The sequence below is a fragment of the Ostrea edulis genome, chromosome 4 (assembly GCF_947568905.1).
Source record: "Ostrea edulis chromosome 4, xbOstEdul1.1, whole genome shotgun sequence".
Lineage (NCBI taxonomy): Eukaryota > Metazoa > Mollusca > Bivalvia > Ostreida > Ostreidae > Ostrea > Ostrea edulis.
Genome location: NC_079167.1, coordinates 32234489 through 32253700, shown reverse-complemented (window position 1 = coordinate 32253700; position 19212 = coordinate 32234489). Strand labels below are relative to the sequence as shown.

At 34.3% G+C, this 19212-nt stretch overlaps 1 protein-coding gene across 4 annotated transcripts; it reads left to right on the top strand.

The window, feature by feature from the left end:
- The first annotated feature begins 58 nt into the window (after positions 1-58).
- On the top strand, positions 59-15426 carry LOC125669870 (dynein axonemal intermediate chain 4-like). Of its 4 annotated transcripts, none has more exons than XM_048904704.2 (24): positions 249-384; positions 660-846; positions 2373-2483; positions 2794-2876; positions 3078-3172; positions 3348-3529; positions 3723-3830; positions 4026-4095; positions 6833-6955; positions 8812-8850; positions 9560-9681; positions 9805-9907; positions 10088-10236; positions 10366-10452; positions 10662-10739; positions 10824-10897; positions 11679-11833; positions 12161-12284; positions 12426-12513; positions 12720-12848; positions 13796-13893; positions 14260-14335; positions 14674-14751; positions 14997-15426. In XM_048904704.2, the coding sequence occupies exons 1-24, from the start codon at positions 341-343 to the stop codon at positions 15111-15113; spliced, it is 2520 nt and encodes an 839-aa protein (XP_048760661.1). In that variant the 5' UTR covers positions 249-340; the 3' UTR covers positions 15114-15426. The 4 variants fall into 4 exon arrangements, with proteins under 4 accessions (XP_048760663.1, XP_048760661.1, XP_048760660.1 ...); XM_048904703.2 differs by having other exon boundaries at positions 6833-6979; XM_048904706.2 differs by lacking the exon at positions 8812-8850 and having other exon boundaries at positions 59-384.
- Positions 15427-19212: the final 3786 nt, after the last annotated feature.

Below are 19212 nucleotides of genomic sequence, written 5' to 3'. Positions count from 1 at the left end.
GATGTCGATATCCCATGTATACTTAATGTTTATTGGTTGATTGATTTTCAGGTCTTTCACGATAAAATTTTATACCCAGAAATATATAAAGAATGTCATCTTATCTAACTCATTGTTTGAGCAATTGTACAGAATCATGTTTGAACATATAATAATTTAGATACTGGTAAATGATTCATTGACTAAAAAAATATGCTTGTCCACCTTAGGGGGTTTCATTTTTCTACCAATCAAAATGTTAGTTTTAAAACAAGGTTTGTAACTCTTAGCAACAGACGAGCATTGTAATATGGCGAATATTTAGCAAGTGTGCGAAAGTTTGAAAACTCAGTTGTGAAACATGTCAACTTCCAAGACTCGTAAAAACCAATATCTCAATCCAGGGTAATGAGATACTTTATATTTTATTTACTTACAATATTTTCATCTGTAAACAACGATACAGTGATGTGTTTTAGCTTCGCATTTCGAATTTACTCAGTTGTTTATAAACTTGTTAGGGTATGTAGTAGTTTACTATAGATGATTAAATAGCCATTGTATTTCCATATTGTTTATTATTTATCATTCACATTCCAATGCCATTTATATGAAATGAATTTATACTTTGAGAAATAAAAACCAATATATTAGTTTGTTTTGAAATTTCCTGTTTTCAGTGTCAGCCAAGCTACAGCTAGCACCGCATCAAGGAAGGGAAATCCTGGTGCTTCTGTGAATAAAAGTAAATATGGAGGAACAGGGACCATGTATGCTAGTTCCCGGTCCAGGACAAACATCTTATCATCGGCTGGCAAGAGGAGTGTGACTCATGGTGAAAAGACAGTGGCCAAACCACCTGTTCAGGTAACGGATGTAATGATGGACTAATAGAATCATTCATTAGTAGGAGTGTGAATTGAGAAATTCCACCAAGGGGACAAGATTTACAGTCTAGGATGATAGAGGATTTGCCAAGTTTTATGACAGTGATTGAATCTTGTTTCCGAAATGAAACTTCCAAAGCCCACATGAGTGAATACCTCAGATTTTTCCAGTTTGGTGGATTATTTTAGGATACTGATATTTGAGATAAATAAGACAGTCTGCAACTTACAATCAAAAGCTAATCAGAGACAGCAAGAAAATGCTTTATACTGCATTTGTATACTATAATCCAAGACTATACCCAATGAAAACTTCATGAAATGAAGTTGAAGAAAGCAATGCATTTTTTTAAATTCACCGTGTAATTTTAAGTTCAAGCAATAAATGATGTCACAATTGATGACTTAGTAGTGTAAGATGGAAAATTACCCTCAAATGGCTATTTATCATGGGTAATGTGAGTAGTTGATAAATAATGGAAGATACAAAGCAATTTTGGTAAGCCTCTGTGCTGATACCTACTAACTCATGCCCATTGGCCTGTTCTACCTATTCCAGTGTTGCTTTATTTCGATCTGCGTCAGTGTCTTGCTTCCAAGTTTTGTCAGACCTACCTCTCTTTCTCTTTCCCTGCGAGTTCCAGGCCAAGACTTGGTGTGTGGTATTAGACACTGGCTTCTTTAGGGGGTGTCCAATTTCAGCCCCACTTCCTTTGCAGTATCTGCTTTGCCATTTATTCCTGTTCCACTCGCCCCCAAAGATCTTCACTCTTTATCTTCTCTTGCCTCAGACAGATGTTGAAAAATGTCTGAATCTTTTGTTGCAATGTCTCTGTTGTCCATCTATACAATAGAACATTTTAAAAATGCCTGAAACATTCTGTTTTGATTTGGATTCCATCTACATAGTAAATGCCGTATTTAAAAGTATCAGTGCAATATTCTGCACAGAGCATATTTTTTCATGGTGCATTTCAAAAGCCATGCAAACACATCAAGATCGTTTATATAGTTTGAAAATCCTTTTGTAATGTAAAAGAAAATTGAAGCTGGACAAACTACATTTTCATGTTCGTTGGGTCATGTCTATGGATTAAACGTTTCAGCTGTCCAGTTGATGTTTTCAAGCTGTGAAATCCTTTAAGGGAAAGGAATGTGGGAGCCAGGTTCGATCGCTGGTGACAAAAATCACTTATTTGATAGGGACTTTGTCTTAAGCTTCGGGGGGGGGGGGGGGGGGGGGGGGGGGTGTATGATTTCAATCCTGGCGTTGTTCATTATAGTATTCACCCTTTCAGTACAAGAGCAAGGGCTATGTTGAAGATAGATAGATAAGTGTATTCAAACTAAAATGCCTTACAGTTCAATTAAGCTATTGCATGAAATGTTGAAGGCCAGTCATGTCCAAAGTGTATGGTGTATGACACAAGAATACCACAATAAAGAAAGTAAAAGAATGACTTCATGTATTAATCTTTAATCCTGTTTGTGTATTGACCATTGTAGGTATTGGATGAAGCTGGTAATGATGTGACTCCTCTGCCCCTGCTGCACTCAGACCCCTCAGCAGTAAAGAAGAACCAGGGCAACATTCTGGCAGACAGCTCTGCTGGGACAGTGAGTATACTCAGGCTATGTCTTTTGATTCAAAACTGCTAATTTAGTTTTCCAAAATTCCTGGTGTATATAAGCTTTTGTTACAAATTCCTGGTGTACACAAGTTTTTGTTACAAAGTTCCTGGTGTACATCTGCTTTTGTTACGAAGTTCCTGGTGTACACAAGTTTTTGTTTATACCGTATTCCTGGTGTACATAAGTTTTTGTTACAAAATTCCTGGTGTACACAAGTCTTTTTTTTATAAGTGGTTTAAATTATTTGGGGTTTTTTGTTGTTGAATTTTTAAAGAAATTAGTCACTTTTTTTTAGCCCACAGATCTGATGTCTCAAGCCTCCATATACAACACAGGAAATGTCACAGCCAGTACTTTTGGAGGTGGACCTTTCACTAGGTAATTTTATTTTTACATCTCAGACAAGCATTTAACAATACATTGACTCAACTGTATCAGTCTGATTAAAATCAAACCTCTCACTTCGCTCAATATACGGATACTCCCACGCAGTGACTATCCGTATATCGAGTGAAGTGAGAGGTTTGATTTTAATCAGACTGCGACTGTATCCAATTCTGACTGTATGTATGTTTTCAGGTCTGTGTTCAGTGCCTCTCAAGGTACTGCTTCTGATTCCATGATTGGAGAGGACATCACTGAACCCTCACAAGACATGTCCTCAGCATGGGCAGGTAATCTTAGAACCCACATTATCTTGTAATAAATACAGAAGTCTTTTAAAACATGTACAATTTTGATATTTCCTGAGATTAAACTTTAGGATTTAATTTTATACATCTGCAAAAGATTTACGTTTTGTTTGGACTTAGTATCTGTGGTACATTTTTTTCTACTTGACTTTGCCAGAAATTCGACACAAGCGAGAGGAAGTGAAGGAGACCTTGACTGATGCAGACCTGGAGAAGGTGGTCAACCTGACACTAACTGAGACAGAGACAATCTGGCTGCTGGACATGCCGGGTACATCTGTGTCTAACGAGGCAGAGGAGGCAGCCAGCATTAAAAAGAGGAATGAGGAGTATCAGGAGGTAAGACACTCACAGTGGACACAGAGAACATCAGTATTTTAAAAGAATTTTCTAAAGACCTCCATCCAATTGTATGGTAAGAAGTCAGAACTTAAAATTTTAGAAGAGATAAATTTTTCTTAGTAGGATTACTTTCTGCTATAGTATGTCATTAAACATTTTGTTGTATTAAATATTTGTTTTTGTATTGTAGTTACAGAAGAACCGTGTGGGGAATGATAGATATATGGAGAGGGGAATGAACACGTTTAATGAACCAGCAAAATACAAAACTGTTCAGACATCAAAGATCAGCTGTGTTGTAAGTCTATGCCTACCCCACAAAAATATTACTGTCTCTGCAAGGCTTTTATAAGAAGCTGTGATTTTTACTTTACAAACACAGAGATTTGTAAGAATTACAAACAAGTAATGATACAAGAAAAATGAGAAATAAATAAGTTAATAATTAAACGTTAATTGCTCTTTTACTCAATTCTTTTTAAATTGATTGCAGGACACTGGCATCATGGCTACCACATGGGACATGTACGACACATTTGAACAGAGAGACCAAGAAATCAGAGGTTTAAAAACATTGTCAGATAAAAAAAAAAAAACACTGTCAGATAAAAAAAAAAAACACTGTCAGACCAAAAAAAAAAAAAGCACTCTCAGATTAGAAAAAATCCTATCAAATAAGAAATATTGATGTTAGATAAAGGGGAAAAAATCATTGTCAGAAAAAGAAAAGAAACACTGAGATAACAACACTGAACACCACATTATAATTCCTGTGCTAGAAATATCTGTGAGATTTACAGGCACACATTTTAGCTCACCCGAGATGTAAGCTTTTCTGATAATGTTTGTCCTGCACACATCCATCTATCCATTCATCTGTAAACTTTACACATTTTTTATTTCTACTCCATAACCACAGGGCCAATTTCAACTAAACTTGCCTTAAAGCATCATTGGGTAAAAGGGATTTAAAATTGTTCAAATTAAGGATTACATGTACCCTCAACGTTATTCTTGACATTCCTATCGTGTTCTATCGTGCATGTATCCTATCGTACCGTGCGTTTATCCTATCGTATCATGCGTGTATCCTATCGTATCGTGTTTTTGAACATTAAGCTGTTGATTTTAAGGCAGAAGAAAAGCTATATGCCTGTCCAGAGATGGTAAAAATTTATCACAATTTCATTCTAAGTAGTATGAAAAGTAGGCAGTGGTTTGCCGAGCAAACCAGGGACAGTAAATCTGAAAGCTCCTTCATCTGAAGTTCATAAACGTTTGTTTTTCTAGAAACAGTTATTTTTAATTAACACTAACAGAGAAATAGGAAGTTCCGATTTGAAAGGAAAAATTGGTAAATTACATTGTTTATTACATATATTTTAATAAAGGCTCTTTTTCTTCCATTTTTTTCCACCTGTATTCTATTTATATACCAACTACTGAACTTGTGCGCATCCGTACATCACCCGTGTTTTGACTGTTTTGACTGCAAACATTCTCAGGGACATTGTATTTCACACATTTAGAAGATTAAGTTTTTAAAGGGTGCAATGGTGTTGCATCTCCCATAAGTCTGCTCAACTGGGCACGAATCAGCTGTCATAGTTGGGTTTTTTTTTACTTGTACATGTACAAGTACACTTGTACATGTACCAATAGTCGTACGGGTAGATACTGAAAATTGATTCCGGTTTTGATGATTATTTGAATTTTTATTTACATACTAAACACAAAAATCTTTAAGCGTTTCAAAATTGTGAATTTAAAAAGGCCGGGTTTTGTTTATTTTTTCATAGTTTATTTATGTTTTATTATTAAGATATCTACTCAAATACATACAGTATGTTCCAATTACTTATGACTATCAATTATCATTCATAGTGTAGAAATATCGAACGTATGAAGATTTGGTGTAGTGCAGTGGATTTTTTCAAAGCGGTCATGATGAAAATAATTGTAATTGTTGAATGACCGGTGAACTTAGAGCTTGATCCAAAAGAACCCTCTCCTCGCTACACAAAAACTATTACTTGGTTTTATTTCACATTCAAAATAATAGACATTAGAATAAGAAAGCTATTGAAGCATGACATTACTACATTATATTACATTTAATTAATTCCCTGTGTAATTTATATATGAAACATTAAGTGACACTATAATTTTAGAATCATTGGCTGAGACAATTCATATAGATATCAAATAATGAATTAAAAACCGTATATAGTTTAGTTTTCTGATTTTAGCTGTGATGGCATAAAAAATTGAATTAAAAATATTTTTTTTAAAAAGTACGACCGTGGATTAAAGAAATTATACGTTTTAGGTGTATGATGAATATTGAAATCCTTCAGTATTATTATCAACATAATGTAATTATGTAGTAGGTATCAAAATTTCGTTCTGTCTAAATTGCCACTAAATTTACAACATTTCTATCAGGTTTTCCGTTTATCGTGAAGATCGTTTATCGTGTTTTGCGTTTATCAGGTTTATCGTGTGTGTATCCTATCCTATCATGCGTGTATCCTATCCTATCGTGCGTGTATCGTGTTCTATCGTTTATCATGTCAAGAATAACGTTGCGGGTACTGTACACCCTTTTTGGAGTGGATATAATTAAGAAGTGGTGAAAATGTTGTGGCATATTTTAAAAATCTTCTCAAGAACCACACAGCCAGAGAACACAATACTTATGTGAAAGCCTCCTTGATAAGTATAGATTCAAATGTTCAAATCATGGCCTCTGGAGTTAGTGTGGGGCCACAATAGTGGATCAAAGTTTTCCATGGGAATATATAGTAAAAAATCTTTTTAAAATTTTCTTCTCAAGAATGACAGGGCTTTATTAGTCATATTTATATGCAAGTATCCTTAGGTAGTGTAGATTCAAACTTGTTCAAATCATGGCCTCCACATGTTTGTTTATTTGTACAATATATACATGTAAGCTACTAGTACACATGTAGGCTCCTCAGTATTACCAGCACTTGTCCTGAACATGTTTTCTGTTGAGGAGTCCTGAACATGTTTTCTGTTGAGGAGATTTTATGAATTATAGGTCATAAAAAAGTTTGTTAAAGCAAATGGAAAAGGAAAGAAATGCCTGTATCACTATTATACATGTGCAGACTCGGGGATGAGAGAGAGAGGGGGTATCCAACCAATAACTGTACTTCTAGTATTTTACAAATGAAACTCCATAAAAAAATAGTCAATGACCAATCTCTCGATCTGTGCTTGTGGTGTAAGTAGATAGTCATATTTCATATGTATAATTTCTTGTCTAACCCTCAGCCAAAGAGAAAGAGGATGATGAAGAGGGAACGATTAGCCGCCCCAGCAGTCCTAAGGAAACTGAGGAGGGTAAAGGCGACTCAAAACCACAGAGTGGGGAACAAACCGGACTGGTCCGTGAAGGTAGTGCTCACTCCGTTAGGATAGGTGAGAGAAAATGTAGACGGACCGTAGACTGTAGACTTAGTAGTAGTTCTAGTAGTAAGACAAGTATCATATAGTTATAAGATGTTAGTCAGGTTACGAGTAGGATTGTGTTATGGAGATTTTGTTTTAATATCTAATTTAGTCTTGTTTTAAGAGTGGTTAATGTAGAGTTGTAGTATTTTGGATTAGTTAGTAGCATGGCGTAGAATTGTAGGAAAGTAGATTTTTTTCAAAAAAAGAGAAGTAGATTAGTATTGTAGCTTACGGATTTATAGTATTGTAGTTTATGGATTTGTAGTATAGTTTACGGATTTATAGTATTGTAGCTTACGGATTTATAGTACATGTATTGTAGTTTATGGATTTGTAGTATAGTTTTCGGATTTATAGTATTGTAGTTTATGGATTTATAGTATTGTAGTTTACGTATTTATAGTAGTGTAGTTTACGTATTTATAGTAGTGTAGTTTACGTATTCATAGTAGTGTAGTTTACGTATTCATAGTAGTGTAGTTTACGTATTTATAGTTGTGTAATTTACATATTTATAGTAGTGTAGTTTTCATTAAATATCTGTAACTGTGGATAATATTTCAGTGTTGATTATATTCAGCAATGTTGGCTAAGTGCCAGCTGGGGTTGGCTAAGTGTCCTGTGTTCTATACTTTGGGATTGTATTGGGATGTATAGATATACTGTACTGTGTGTTTAGATTGTGTATTTTGATGATGGATTCAGAACTGTATTGTAACCCAGTTCATGAACATGTGTAGTAGGATATTCTGGTTGAGTTATATATCACTTGTTGTGGAAAAGCTTCTTTATGATATTTATTAATGGCTGATAAGGAAATCTCTATCTGTCATGTTGCCGTCTGCTCCATGCGTCCGAAACTTCATATCTTTGTACAGCAGCTGTCTTTGTTTTAGATTGACTTTTTATTAAGGCAGATTTAGTTTACTTTGATGAACTAGTGGTACTATTTTTAGTCCCTTTTATGTGTTAATGGAGATACGGCAGTTTTATCCACTTTGTTTTGATGTGATATTCTATAGTAGTCTGAGTCATGTCCACTACATACTTTTCTCTTACCTTCCTTCTGAAAAAAAGTTGACTAAAATGCATCAAACTTGAAATCCAAAAACTGATATTTCAACATTCAATACTTTTTCCTAATCAACCCTGAAACATTTTTGAACTCATATACCTGAATTCACATAGTATACTACAATCATAACTGGGTTGTCTCTATCCCAAAATGTGAGATCAAGTTTAAATGCCAATATCAGAGTTTGTCCAACAGAGAAAGGTGAAATATTTGAGGACCATTTTATTTTGTTTTTTTAAAAAGCATTTTTTGGAAAACCAGACAAAACTGTAAACTTTAAACCATCATGATACAACTGCAACTGTTTGGTACATGTAGTACTCAAGGTGTACAAAATTCAAGATAATTTCAAAACTTAAATTATCAAATAAATTTTGACTAATTTAAATGCAAGTGTTCAATGATATTTTAAAAGGAGAGACAGTACTATGATGACATGTTGGTCCTATACCTTTACGTAATGCATTCACTAAAAAACATTATTTTCACGTATGTTAACCTTGTCATTTTCAATATACCTGGTATGACTTCAATACTGAATGACAAATGGAAAAACAAACGACAACTTCATTTTGAAATATATAATCATTGATTATGGATAATCAGGGTTGATGCATTCTCTTATGTTAAACCATTAGATTAAGACTGCTTATCTGTTTTACCTTTTTCAATTTTATTGTGTTATTTAAAAAAAACTTATAATTATGACATGTTTGTCACTAAGATTCAGTGAAGCCTAGTGTGTCTGAGCGGCCAGCAACAGGTAAGGTCGGCAGGTCCTGTGTACTTTGGCGGTTATTGGATGTTGTCAATCACCCACACACCTCAACACAATGTATCAGTCTGAAGGGGAGGGGGATTCTTAATGCCTTTTATAGCAAATATCTTATTTCAAAAGTGAAACAGCAACCATATTTCAAGTTCTGCTTCACCTTGATATAAAAATTTCCAATTGAAATTAATGGCAAAAGCTGAAAAGAGTAAAAACCTAATCATTCACACACTCAAGAGTTGTATTCTACGTAACTATGTGTCTGGTAACTGTCACAATAACTATCCACAGTTTTCTCCCTTTGATTGTGTTTTCTGTCAATGCATGTTTGTTTTCACTCTCTACTTCACCGTACCAGTGTCATTTAGCTGTATAGATAATAAAGAAAGAATTTTTCATGTTGTTCACTACTGTCAACACTTTTGATGAGCACATTAATTTACGGTAAATCACATTAATAAAGAATTTTTTTTTGATGAAATGGTTTAAATTTTGCAATAAAAACCTATATATGAAATATGATTCTGCTTTTGATTTTTAATGCAGAATTTGATTTTAATATGTTGAAGTGGTAATAATGGACAAGAATTTGGATTTCAAATTAAGCAAGATTGTCACAAAGACCTGTAAACTTAATCAAGCCTGTATCAATGTATCTCTCAGTACAGTGTGATGTCTTATACTGATCTTCCTCCTTCAGAGAGTCGAGCTACGATGGCGTCATCCATGGCAGGATCAGAGAGTGTGTTTGCCAGCAGGGAGACAGGAGTGTCCTCCATTCCCAGTGAACTGTCAGCTGTAGAGGAAGACAGAATCTTTAAGGTATACAGATATTCATGTTTTACGTCTTATATCTATTTATAATGATATTTTCTTCTATAAGTTATAAATTTCCATGATGTGTTTATATCAATCACATGACAACCAGAGTGTCTTGCTTTGCAGTCAGAGAATTTCCAGAGAGATTTATTTATCATGGAGCGGGTTGTCAACTTAAATACTTACCAACCTAAGCAAGCATTATACAGAAATTTCACCATAATACCAGGTAGGTTGTACAACAGGTTCAAAGGTAATCTCAGCTGAACAACAGAAAGTCAAAGGTCATTTACAAAATAAGAGGGTTAAAGGTCATCTACAGAACAACTGAGGGTCTCAATGAAATGTATCATCTAAGAGTGTTAATGACTAACTTTTTATAATGTTATTGAAGATAAGCTTCTTTCAGACGTAGACAGAGAGATTACAGAGCTGGGAGATAAACAGGTCAGCATGGTCAGTGATATGGGTCCAAACTTTGACCGCCTCTGGTCCTACTCCTGTAAATTGACCAGTGGACGCAACATCAGTTGTATGTCCTGGAACAAGCTCAACCCAGTAAGTACAAAACCTATCTTCACAGTGTTTAGTATGCAATTCATTTTCATATGGAATTGAAATGTATTAATTACAAAGTGAAAGTAGATTTTTCACATTATTGTTGTTGAATTTCACTTTCGTTTACAGGATCTGGTTGCTGTCGGCTATGGAGAATTTGAATTTTCAGATCAGAAGTCAGGCTTGATATGTTGTTGGTGCCTTAAGAATCCCGATGTATGTATCCCTACATGTAAAACAATGTATAACATCTAATTCAGCCTTCAGCCAAAACTTTATGCTCCTCTCTTGAAACTTTATGGCTTACCAGTTGTAAAGTTGATCTTCTGACACCAAATTCTTAGAAAAAAAGTCAGAATTGAAAATATTCAAGATTGTTCATTCCACAGGACTCTCACATTCACTGTTTCTTTGTTACATTGTAGTACCCTGAGAGAGTGTATGCTTGTAAAGAGGGTGTCACAGCCATAGATTTCTCTAAAGCCTACCCCAACCTCCTGGCCGTAAGTTTCGTTGCTCATTCCCTGCAATGACCTACTGCTATGGTATTACAATCATATAACTTGGATTCTGTTCCTTGTTGACAGGTGGGGATGTACGATGGAGGGGTAGCTATTTATAATGTAGCCAGCATGAAGGATGAACCCATTATAGACAACTTGTAAGATTCATCAATGTTAAAAAAATTATCATAAGTGATTTTATCCATAATATGATTGATATCAGTATGATTCACATTGGATTGCATGCATACATTAGCATTATTAAAATATTATCATGTTTCTAATTTAAAGGGACATAGACACAATTTGAGTTGAAAATTTTCAAATTTTAGTTTTTGATTTTTTTATGTTTAGAATGCTTAACTAAGGTATTACTAATGATTAGCAAACATTTGAATGTCAGTAGTCAAGGTACATGGGAGATAGAGAGGTCACAAGTCCTTGTTATGTAAACATGGCTTGTGCCATGTTTTTGTTTACATAGGTTAAATAAACTAGTAAAAGTTTCATTTAAAGCAGACTTTTTCAATTTTTAAGTGAATTCTGAACACAATTAAATATTTTCTAGTGTTTGGCACATCTCATTTTGTTTTAAGCATGCTATTTTCTATTAAATAGTCTAATGTAAACAAAAACATGGCACAAGCCTTGTTTACATAACAAAGAATTTCCGAGTGCTGTATCTCACTTACAACTCAACAACTGATATTCAAATTTTGGTTGACCATTAGAAATACTTTAGTTAAGCATTGTAAACAATAAAAATGGAAAAATAAACTTTGAAAATTTTCAGCTCAAATTGTGTCCATGTCATTTTTTTAATTATGATTTCATAAGCAATTATGAATTTTTCATATATCATGTAATTCATTCCAACGTCTCATTTAAATTGAAATGATTTATGTTATGAGTATCAATGTAATGCTTGTCAATTGCCAGCCACACCCCGGGAAAGCACACCGCCCCTGTGTGGCACATTAAGTGGATTGAAAAGGAGCGTGGATCTGGGGAGGAAACCTCGGAGGTGGTGGTTTCTATCTCCACTGATGGCCGCGTCACACAATGGTCGATCAGAAAGGGATTTGAGTGCTATGGTAAAATTCTGATAAGCATGTATTTTTCATGTAAATTGAAAAATAATTTGTAATCCTAAGCAGTGGTTGTTTTTTTAATTCAATATTTATCTAGAGAATATGACACATATGTTGAAGTGATTTTATATTCCCAGAAATTATATGTATAGCTCAGAAGTTTAATTGAAAGGTGAAGATAATGAACAGTGATCAATCTCATAACTCCTATAATCTCGTATCATATGGAATATGGAAAAAAACCCCATTCCTTTCACAATCAGATATTGAGATGATATGAGAAGATTTCATGGGTGACATAATTTTTTTTTAATTTTTGCCAATTTATAGACATTATGAAGCTAAAGAGAACACCTACAAAGTTTGGAGGGAAGAAAGAAAAGAAGGGCGAGGCCTTTATTTCTAGACATGCTGGAGGGATGTGCTTTGACTTCCACCCCAAGGAGGCAAATATGTATGCATGCCATAACTCTTAAACAAATTAGTTTACCTTTGACACTTGTTATCTGATAAACTTTGTTAGAATAATGTCTTCATACATGTATATCTGTGAAATGAAACCAAAGAACATGAACAAAATGTTTTTGTTTGACAGATATGTTGCAGGGACGGAAGAAGGTCATATTCATAAATGTTCTTGTTCATATAATGAACAGTATTTAGAGACTTACAATGGCCACACAGTAAGAATTGTTGAATTCAGATGATTTTTATTTATTTTTATATCATTTCACACTGTGTTAAATTTTCATCATAATTCTAGCTGAAAATGTATAGAAAATATGAACACTTGAATTACGATGTACAGTGTAGGTACATGTAACAATTATACGAAAATAGTTCACCATACTTGATCCATGCATGCCCATTGCATCTGTTTTGATAACAGGGTCCTGTGTACAAGATAGAGTGGTCTCCCTTTGTCAATGATATCTTCCTGAGCTGTAGTGCGGACTGGAGTATTCGACTGTGGCACCAAGAGAGGACCCAGCCTGTCCTGAACTTTTTCTCATCCACGGTCGGTATCTAGAGAGCAGACATGGCCATTTCTCTTAGTTGTCAAAACAATTTTACCAACAGCTACTGTTCATTCTTACTTGTGTAGTGGTCAGCCGGGTTCGATCGCCGGTGGCCAGATAGCCCAGTTGGTAGAGCACCTGACTGGAGATTCAGGGGGCCCAGGTCCGAATCCCGGTCTGGTCCGTTGCATTTTCTCCCTTCCCGTTACACTTGTAAAGATCACCCATCTCTGTAAATTTCAATTCTTTCTGTAGCTACAAGTTCGTGACTATAGACATAGAAATGAGATGTATGAATTTGTAATAGATGTGTCTTGTGAAGTTATATGTGATTAAATATTACATGGTCAGTAAGTATATACAATATTCTAGCAAAATGAAATCTAAAATCCTATTGTATAGTAAAAATTTAATCTCTATTTCTGGAGATTCCTAAATATACAGGAGGAAGTAATCGTCATGTAATTTTGCAAGAAGCATCATTCCTGAAATAAAATGACTCACTTTTATTTTTATATTGTTGAGGTACATATTAAAACTCTTGATTAAGAGTCATCTAGCAAAGTCATGGTGTCATGATTTGAAGGCTATGAGTCATTTTGCAATATTTAGTACTTGCATATAATAAGAAATTTACTGTATACTTGTATATGCAAATAAGAATTCTTTTAACTCTTCTAACGAGTAATTTTGTCATCCCCCCCCCCCTTTTCAGAGGGTATTTTATTTTTTATTGGTCTGTTTGTTCACAACTTTTAACTTTCATCTTTGCAAGATATCATAATAAAGTTGTTTGATATATAGAAAGATAAAGTTTTATGTCAGATGAATTTAAGGTCAGAGGTCAAATTTGCCACAGCAGGACTTACTACAATCAGGAGCATAGTGTTTTACAACCACATCTTGTTTTTACGAAATTTCAACACCATTATTATCTTTTCTACAGAAATCAGTGTATGATGTTGTCTGGTCTCCTAAATCCTCCACGGTGTTTGCCTGTGTGAATGAGGGCGCTGTAGAAGTGTGGGACCTTAGTGTCAGCACGTGAGTAACACACAATAGTCAGTGTCTATACAAATGTATAATTCTATATTATCATAAGAGTAACACACTTTAGTCAGTGTCTGTATGAATATATAATTCAGTATTATCACAAGAGTAACACACTATAGTCAGTGTGTGTACGAATATAAAATTCAATATTACCATGTGAGTAACACACTAAAATATGTGTCTGTTCGAATATATAATTCAATATTCTCATGAAAATAACACACTAAAATGAGTACGATTATATAATTCAATATTTTCATGTGATTAACACACTAAAGTCAGTGTTTGTATTATTATATAATTCAATATTCTCACAATTCAATTCTTTTTATGCAATGAGTGACATATCCTTTTCAGGTTAGATCCAATCATCACGAATAATCCCACATCAGGTGCCAAAAAGACTGCTGTCTCCTTCTCCAAGAACTCAGATGTAAGTTATTTTAGGTGCAAGTTATTTTAGGTGTATGTTATTTTAGATGTCCTTGAACAGTGGTTCACAGGATCTCTTTTTGTCACCCCAAATTATTTTCACAATTTTTTAAATTATCTCCCTTGGGGAAATGTTGACCTTCATTATAGAGACTTGAATCTCTTTACTTGTGGATGCTTTATACCAAGAATTAGTATTAGATACAGGAGTTATTTGTTCATTTTAATTGTTTTTTTAACCATGATATTTATGTCTTGATTTCATCTACAAACAATGCACCTACCAGCTCTTGTACATTACATTTTATGTAACGCAAGTTTTACATCCGTATATTTCAGTGTATTCTTGTTGGGGACAGTAAAGGAGAGCTGACTGTTTATCAGCTCAGAAGTATGGCAGATCCTCCAGCAAATCAGGTCTGTTTAAGTCATGATTTAAAAATCATACCACAGGAGTCAATATAATTAACTTAATATTAAAATCAAGTTTGTCTGGAGATGATATTGATTAAAAACTTATAAAATAAACTACTCTTTCACACACATGGAAAATCTCAGTTTTAGAAAATCTCTTCATATTTAAGGTATGAATTTTTTGATGAATGACTGTCTGCCATATTAAAATCAGACTCATCAGAATGTTGTTTCTTGATTTGTATCAGGAGGAGGCATTGAGGAATGTGATTAAAGCATCTCTGGCCAGTCAACTCCAACAGGACCTCAAAAAGAAGGAGGAGGAGGCAAAGGAACTGGAGCAGGAGGTCGATGAGGAGATCTAGACCTAGAGGTCAGCATGCCCAGAGACGAGGAGCCACCACACCGAGCTGGACAGTGTGGACATTGACAAGGAATTTATTAATGTGAAAGAAGACACTTCTTGTGTATTTGTGTTACTCTGATGACCGTAACGAGGGAGACATTATTTTTACACAGACTGTTTGTGTATACTTAATTGTAATTCTTGACAAAATGATCTGAAGAAGGAGATTTATTTTATAATGGGGAATCCGTCCAATCTTATTTTGTGATATTAAAACCAAAATATTGTTTACTGTATTTCTCATGTTATTTTTATAAAGAGACAGAAATGAATACTGGCTTTTTAAATTTTATACTAGATGTACTTGCTGCAAAAGATGTACAAAAATGGGGGTTACTGTATGTACAATATAGTAACAAGCATTCCAAGAAAATTGCTAAAACAATACATATATCCTCGACTGGTCCCAACAATTATGTAGAGAAAATATTATAAAAGGGATATAACTCTTGTAAAAACAGGTAAATATATATAATACATGTATCACTGAGGGGTTACACAGCAAGTTTAAAATCAGTATCTCAGTGTAAAAGAGAAGGGAAAAAAATCAGATAACAAATTTTACACAATGGCCATAAAAAGGCTAACTAACTGCTGTGCTGTAAGTTTCAACTCAATACTTAGCTGGAAGTTGAAGCATAATGGGGGAAATAACAGAAAATAATTGATGGGGTATAGATTAGCCAATGGACAGAATAGAATAGAAAAAACATGTACATGTAGCTCCCTGTCGTTTTTGGTTTAGGGGGGTAGTAACTGAATGCAACTTCAATTTTTTGTGAGTTTAGCTTTTTGCTCAAAAATCGACAAATTTAAAATTAACAGGATCGAGACGCTCAACTAAAACACAAAAATTCATTGGAGGAGGAGCTGTACCCTAATACGTTTTGACATGAATTAGCAGTTCTGATTTTAAAACACAAATTCATTAAAATAATTCTGACCAGTGCACATACAAAAAAAATAAATAAATGGGTGGCTAAGGGGGGTACCCGGCATAGTAGTACATAATTATGTCTCCCCTCTTTCAGGGGGAGACATTGTTTTTGTACTTTCTATCCATCTGCCACAAAATCTTGTGAATGCTTTTCCTCCTACATGTATATGGCTTATCGGATAGACTTGAAACTTTGCAATGCTTTATTGCCATTTGTAGATGTGCATATTGTTGGGACAGGGGGATCCAATTTTTTTCCTAAAAGTTATAGTGGATCTAAGAGGGGTGGAGGATGTTAAATAGCTAGTGAACGTTTCTCCTACATGTATATGGCTTATCCGATAGACTTGAACTTTTGTATGATGCTTCAATGCCATTTGCAGATGTGCATTTTGAAGGGACAGGGGGATCCCATTGTTGTCCTTAAAGTTATAGTGGATCTGAGGGGTGGTGGGTGTAAAATAGTTTGTGAACACTTTTCAAATGTGGCTTATTGGTGTTCATATTGTCTATGTTCCTGCTCATGCTTTCTCCTCCATACCATGCAGTACATTAAAGGGAGGAGGTTTCATTTGGAGCACTTCCAATTTGGGGACCTGGGGATACTTTCATAAAAACAATCTCTAGTTATATTTTTTTTCTTTTATGACTTGCACAAATACATTCGTAAATTTAAAAACAACTTCGAGGAACGAGGTGGCGGATCTTGACATTAGTACACACTTTGAATACATTACCTATACACATTACTGGACTTGCAATACTAGTTTGTCAATTAATTACTGACATTTTAGTTTTCATTAACTGAATCCGCTCCGTTGTAAATTACAAGTACATTGGTCCGATTTGTATTTAGACGGACGTTCTGTGGGATCATAGATATTAATGTTATCCCATTTTTCTAATTTCCCCCAAACCTACAGACACATTTCAGTTAATCTCTTTTATCATAAATTATATTTGATATCGATCTGAGAACAATTTCAGGTCCTTAAAGGACACATCTCGTGTTTTCAAAGTATACAGAATTATATGCATTTTGTCTTCCTTATGCTTATAGAAATTAATTGTAATAGTTCGTTCGCTGAAGTATTCCGATAATTAGCCACAATACGGACTTAAATCTAAGCCCCGATTTCAAAAAGCCTAGTTAATTAGATAGGTAGTCACGTGGTACAGTGACGTCATATGCGACCTTCGTCGATCAACTTGTTGTAACAGTAGTGTTAGATATTTTTAAAAACTCGGGTTTTAGGGGCGTAATTTATTTACCATAGATAACATTTATTTCGATGTTGACAAATTTCCAGAGTCTTATATCTTTTAGCCACCAGTGCATACAAATAGCGACCCAAATGTAGCGAGAAACTGCTTAAATTTGCGAGTAAATAATGTTTACATCGGATCCCTGTCTAAACACAATTTGGTAATGCCATTTCTGTAAACAATTGTAATTAGCGTTGTTGCTTTTCTAAAATAAACAGTGCAATTATTATTAAATTTATTTTTGGAGAAGTTAGATAGGCCTAAATTATGATACGATTATGTATCATTGACAACTAGGCCTACTGTCACGGGTGCATTTCGAAAAAGAAAAAATAATAATAATGATCAAACTTATTGTGAAAATCACAATACTTTTAAATTATTTTATTAAAGCAATTTTATTAGGCCTAATCATTAATTTTTGTTACGTAGGAAGTGGGAGCGTGGCGTGCTGTTGTTGTAAACACGTACATGTACGCGTTCCTTAAAAAAAATGAAAGCATTATAATTCAATTCAAAGTCGGGAAATATTATATTTTATTATTTATAATTGAAAGTTCAATTATCTTTTATCTTTAAATTTCTTTTTTAAAACTACCAGTTGGTAGACACTGCTAGCAAAGTTCTGCCTATGTTGTTACAAGGTGAAGGTCAGTTGGTGCGAGTGTGTATTGAATTCGAGAGCAGAACGGAAAGCATATGCCGTAGGCCTATATGTTACAGTGCGTAGCTTCGATAGAACCACTTTCTCGCAGTTTATCTACGTATTTGTCCAAGTGCTTGTTAGAAAAAGTACAGGAACAAATTTTACTGGGGGTTTTTATGGCAAAGTCGTTGTGCCGACAAAAAATATTCACGTCTTGTCCCTCATACATTCCTTCGAAAATTGATAAAAACACAGTCCAAATCCTCTCTACTGACAGCAAGTACACCCTTAAACGGCACAAAACACCCTAATGCAGTGTTATTTACAAGCTGTTATTGTGATAATTGTTTGTTTGTCAATTAAATCTAATCTGTTTATGAAATGGCTATCAACTGTTTTCAAATCTTCTCGCTCGAGGTCGCATATGACGTCACACATAATGGCGCGTAAAATATCGAAGAAAATATGCATATCGCAAGATTTGAATTTCATCGCTTTCAAACTCGAAAACTACGCAAACTGTTTCATTTAAAACACATGTAAAGTAGTTATAGGCATGAAATGAATTAATTTTGCTGAAAAAATTAAAAAGTTTAAAAACATGCGATGTGTCCTTTAATGGAATACAAAAGATTGCGGTATCGTTCGTGCGAAGTGAAAGCTTCACAGAGAAGGAGCCTGTCTTTATTGAATCCGTCAGAGTTCGCGTTAACACTTAATTTATTGCTTCATATACTACTTGTCATACAGGGACAGCTGACATTTCCTATATTAGATCTGGGAAGTCGATTGAATCAGTCTTTGATAAGAATATCGTCCGTCTTACAAGTACTGTCCAAAAATTCATTCAATATTGATAAGAAAAGTGTATTTTTTGATTGACAACCAAAGAAGTTTATTGCACCAGTGGATCCGTTCATTATAAGCGTGAAAATCGCAATGAGATCGCAACGATCAAGACCAATCACAGGTCATGCAGTATAGAAAAAAATATTTTAATTCGTAGAGGAAAAAAGTTTGACGTTGGTAGAAGACGGAATTTATTGTTCAAAGAATATTATTCATACCCAAAGCATCTTTATGCAGAACACTTTATTCTAATGGTAAATCATTTTTATCATAGAAGGAAGGAAAAATTACTATTAGAATCAAAAGTGACATTTATTGTATTGGTACTTAAAATTCATTTAATTAGGATGTACCCAGCAT

Coding starts and splice junctions, on each gene's coding strand:
- LOC125669870 (XM_048904703.2), top strand. CDS start 341: ATGTCAACTTCCAAGACTCGTAAAAACCAATATCTCAATCCAGG. Junction 847..2,372: donor TGGCCAAACCACCTGTTCAG/GTAACGGATGTA, acceptor TGACCATTGTAG/GTATTGGATGAAGCTGGTAA. Junction 9,682..9,804: donor AGGAAGACAGAATCTTTAAG/GTATACAGATAT, acceptor CTTGCTTTGCAG/TCAGAGAATTTCCAGAGAGA.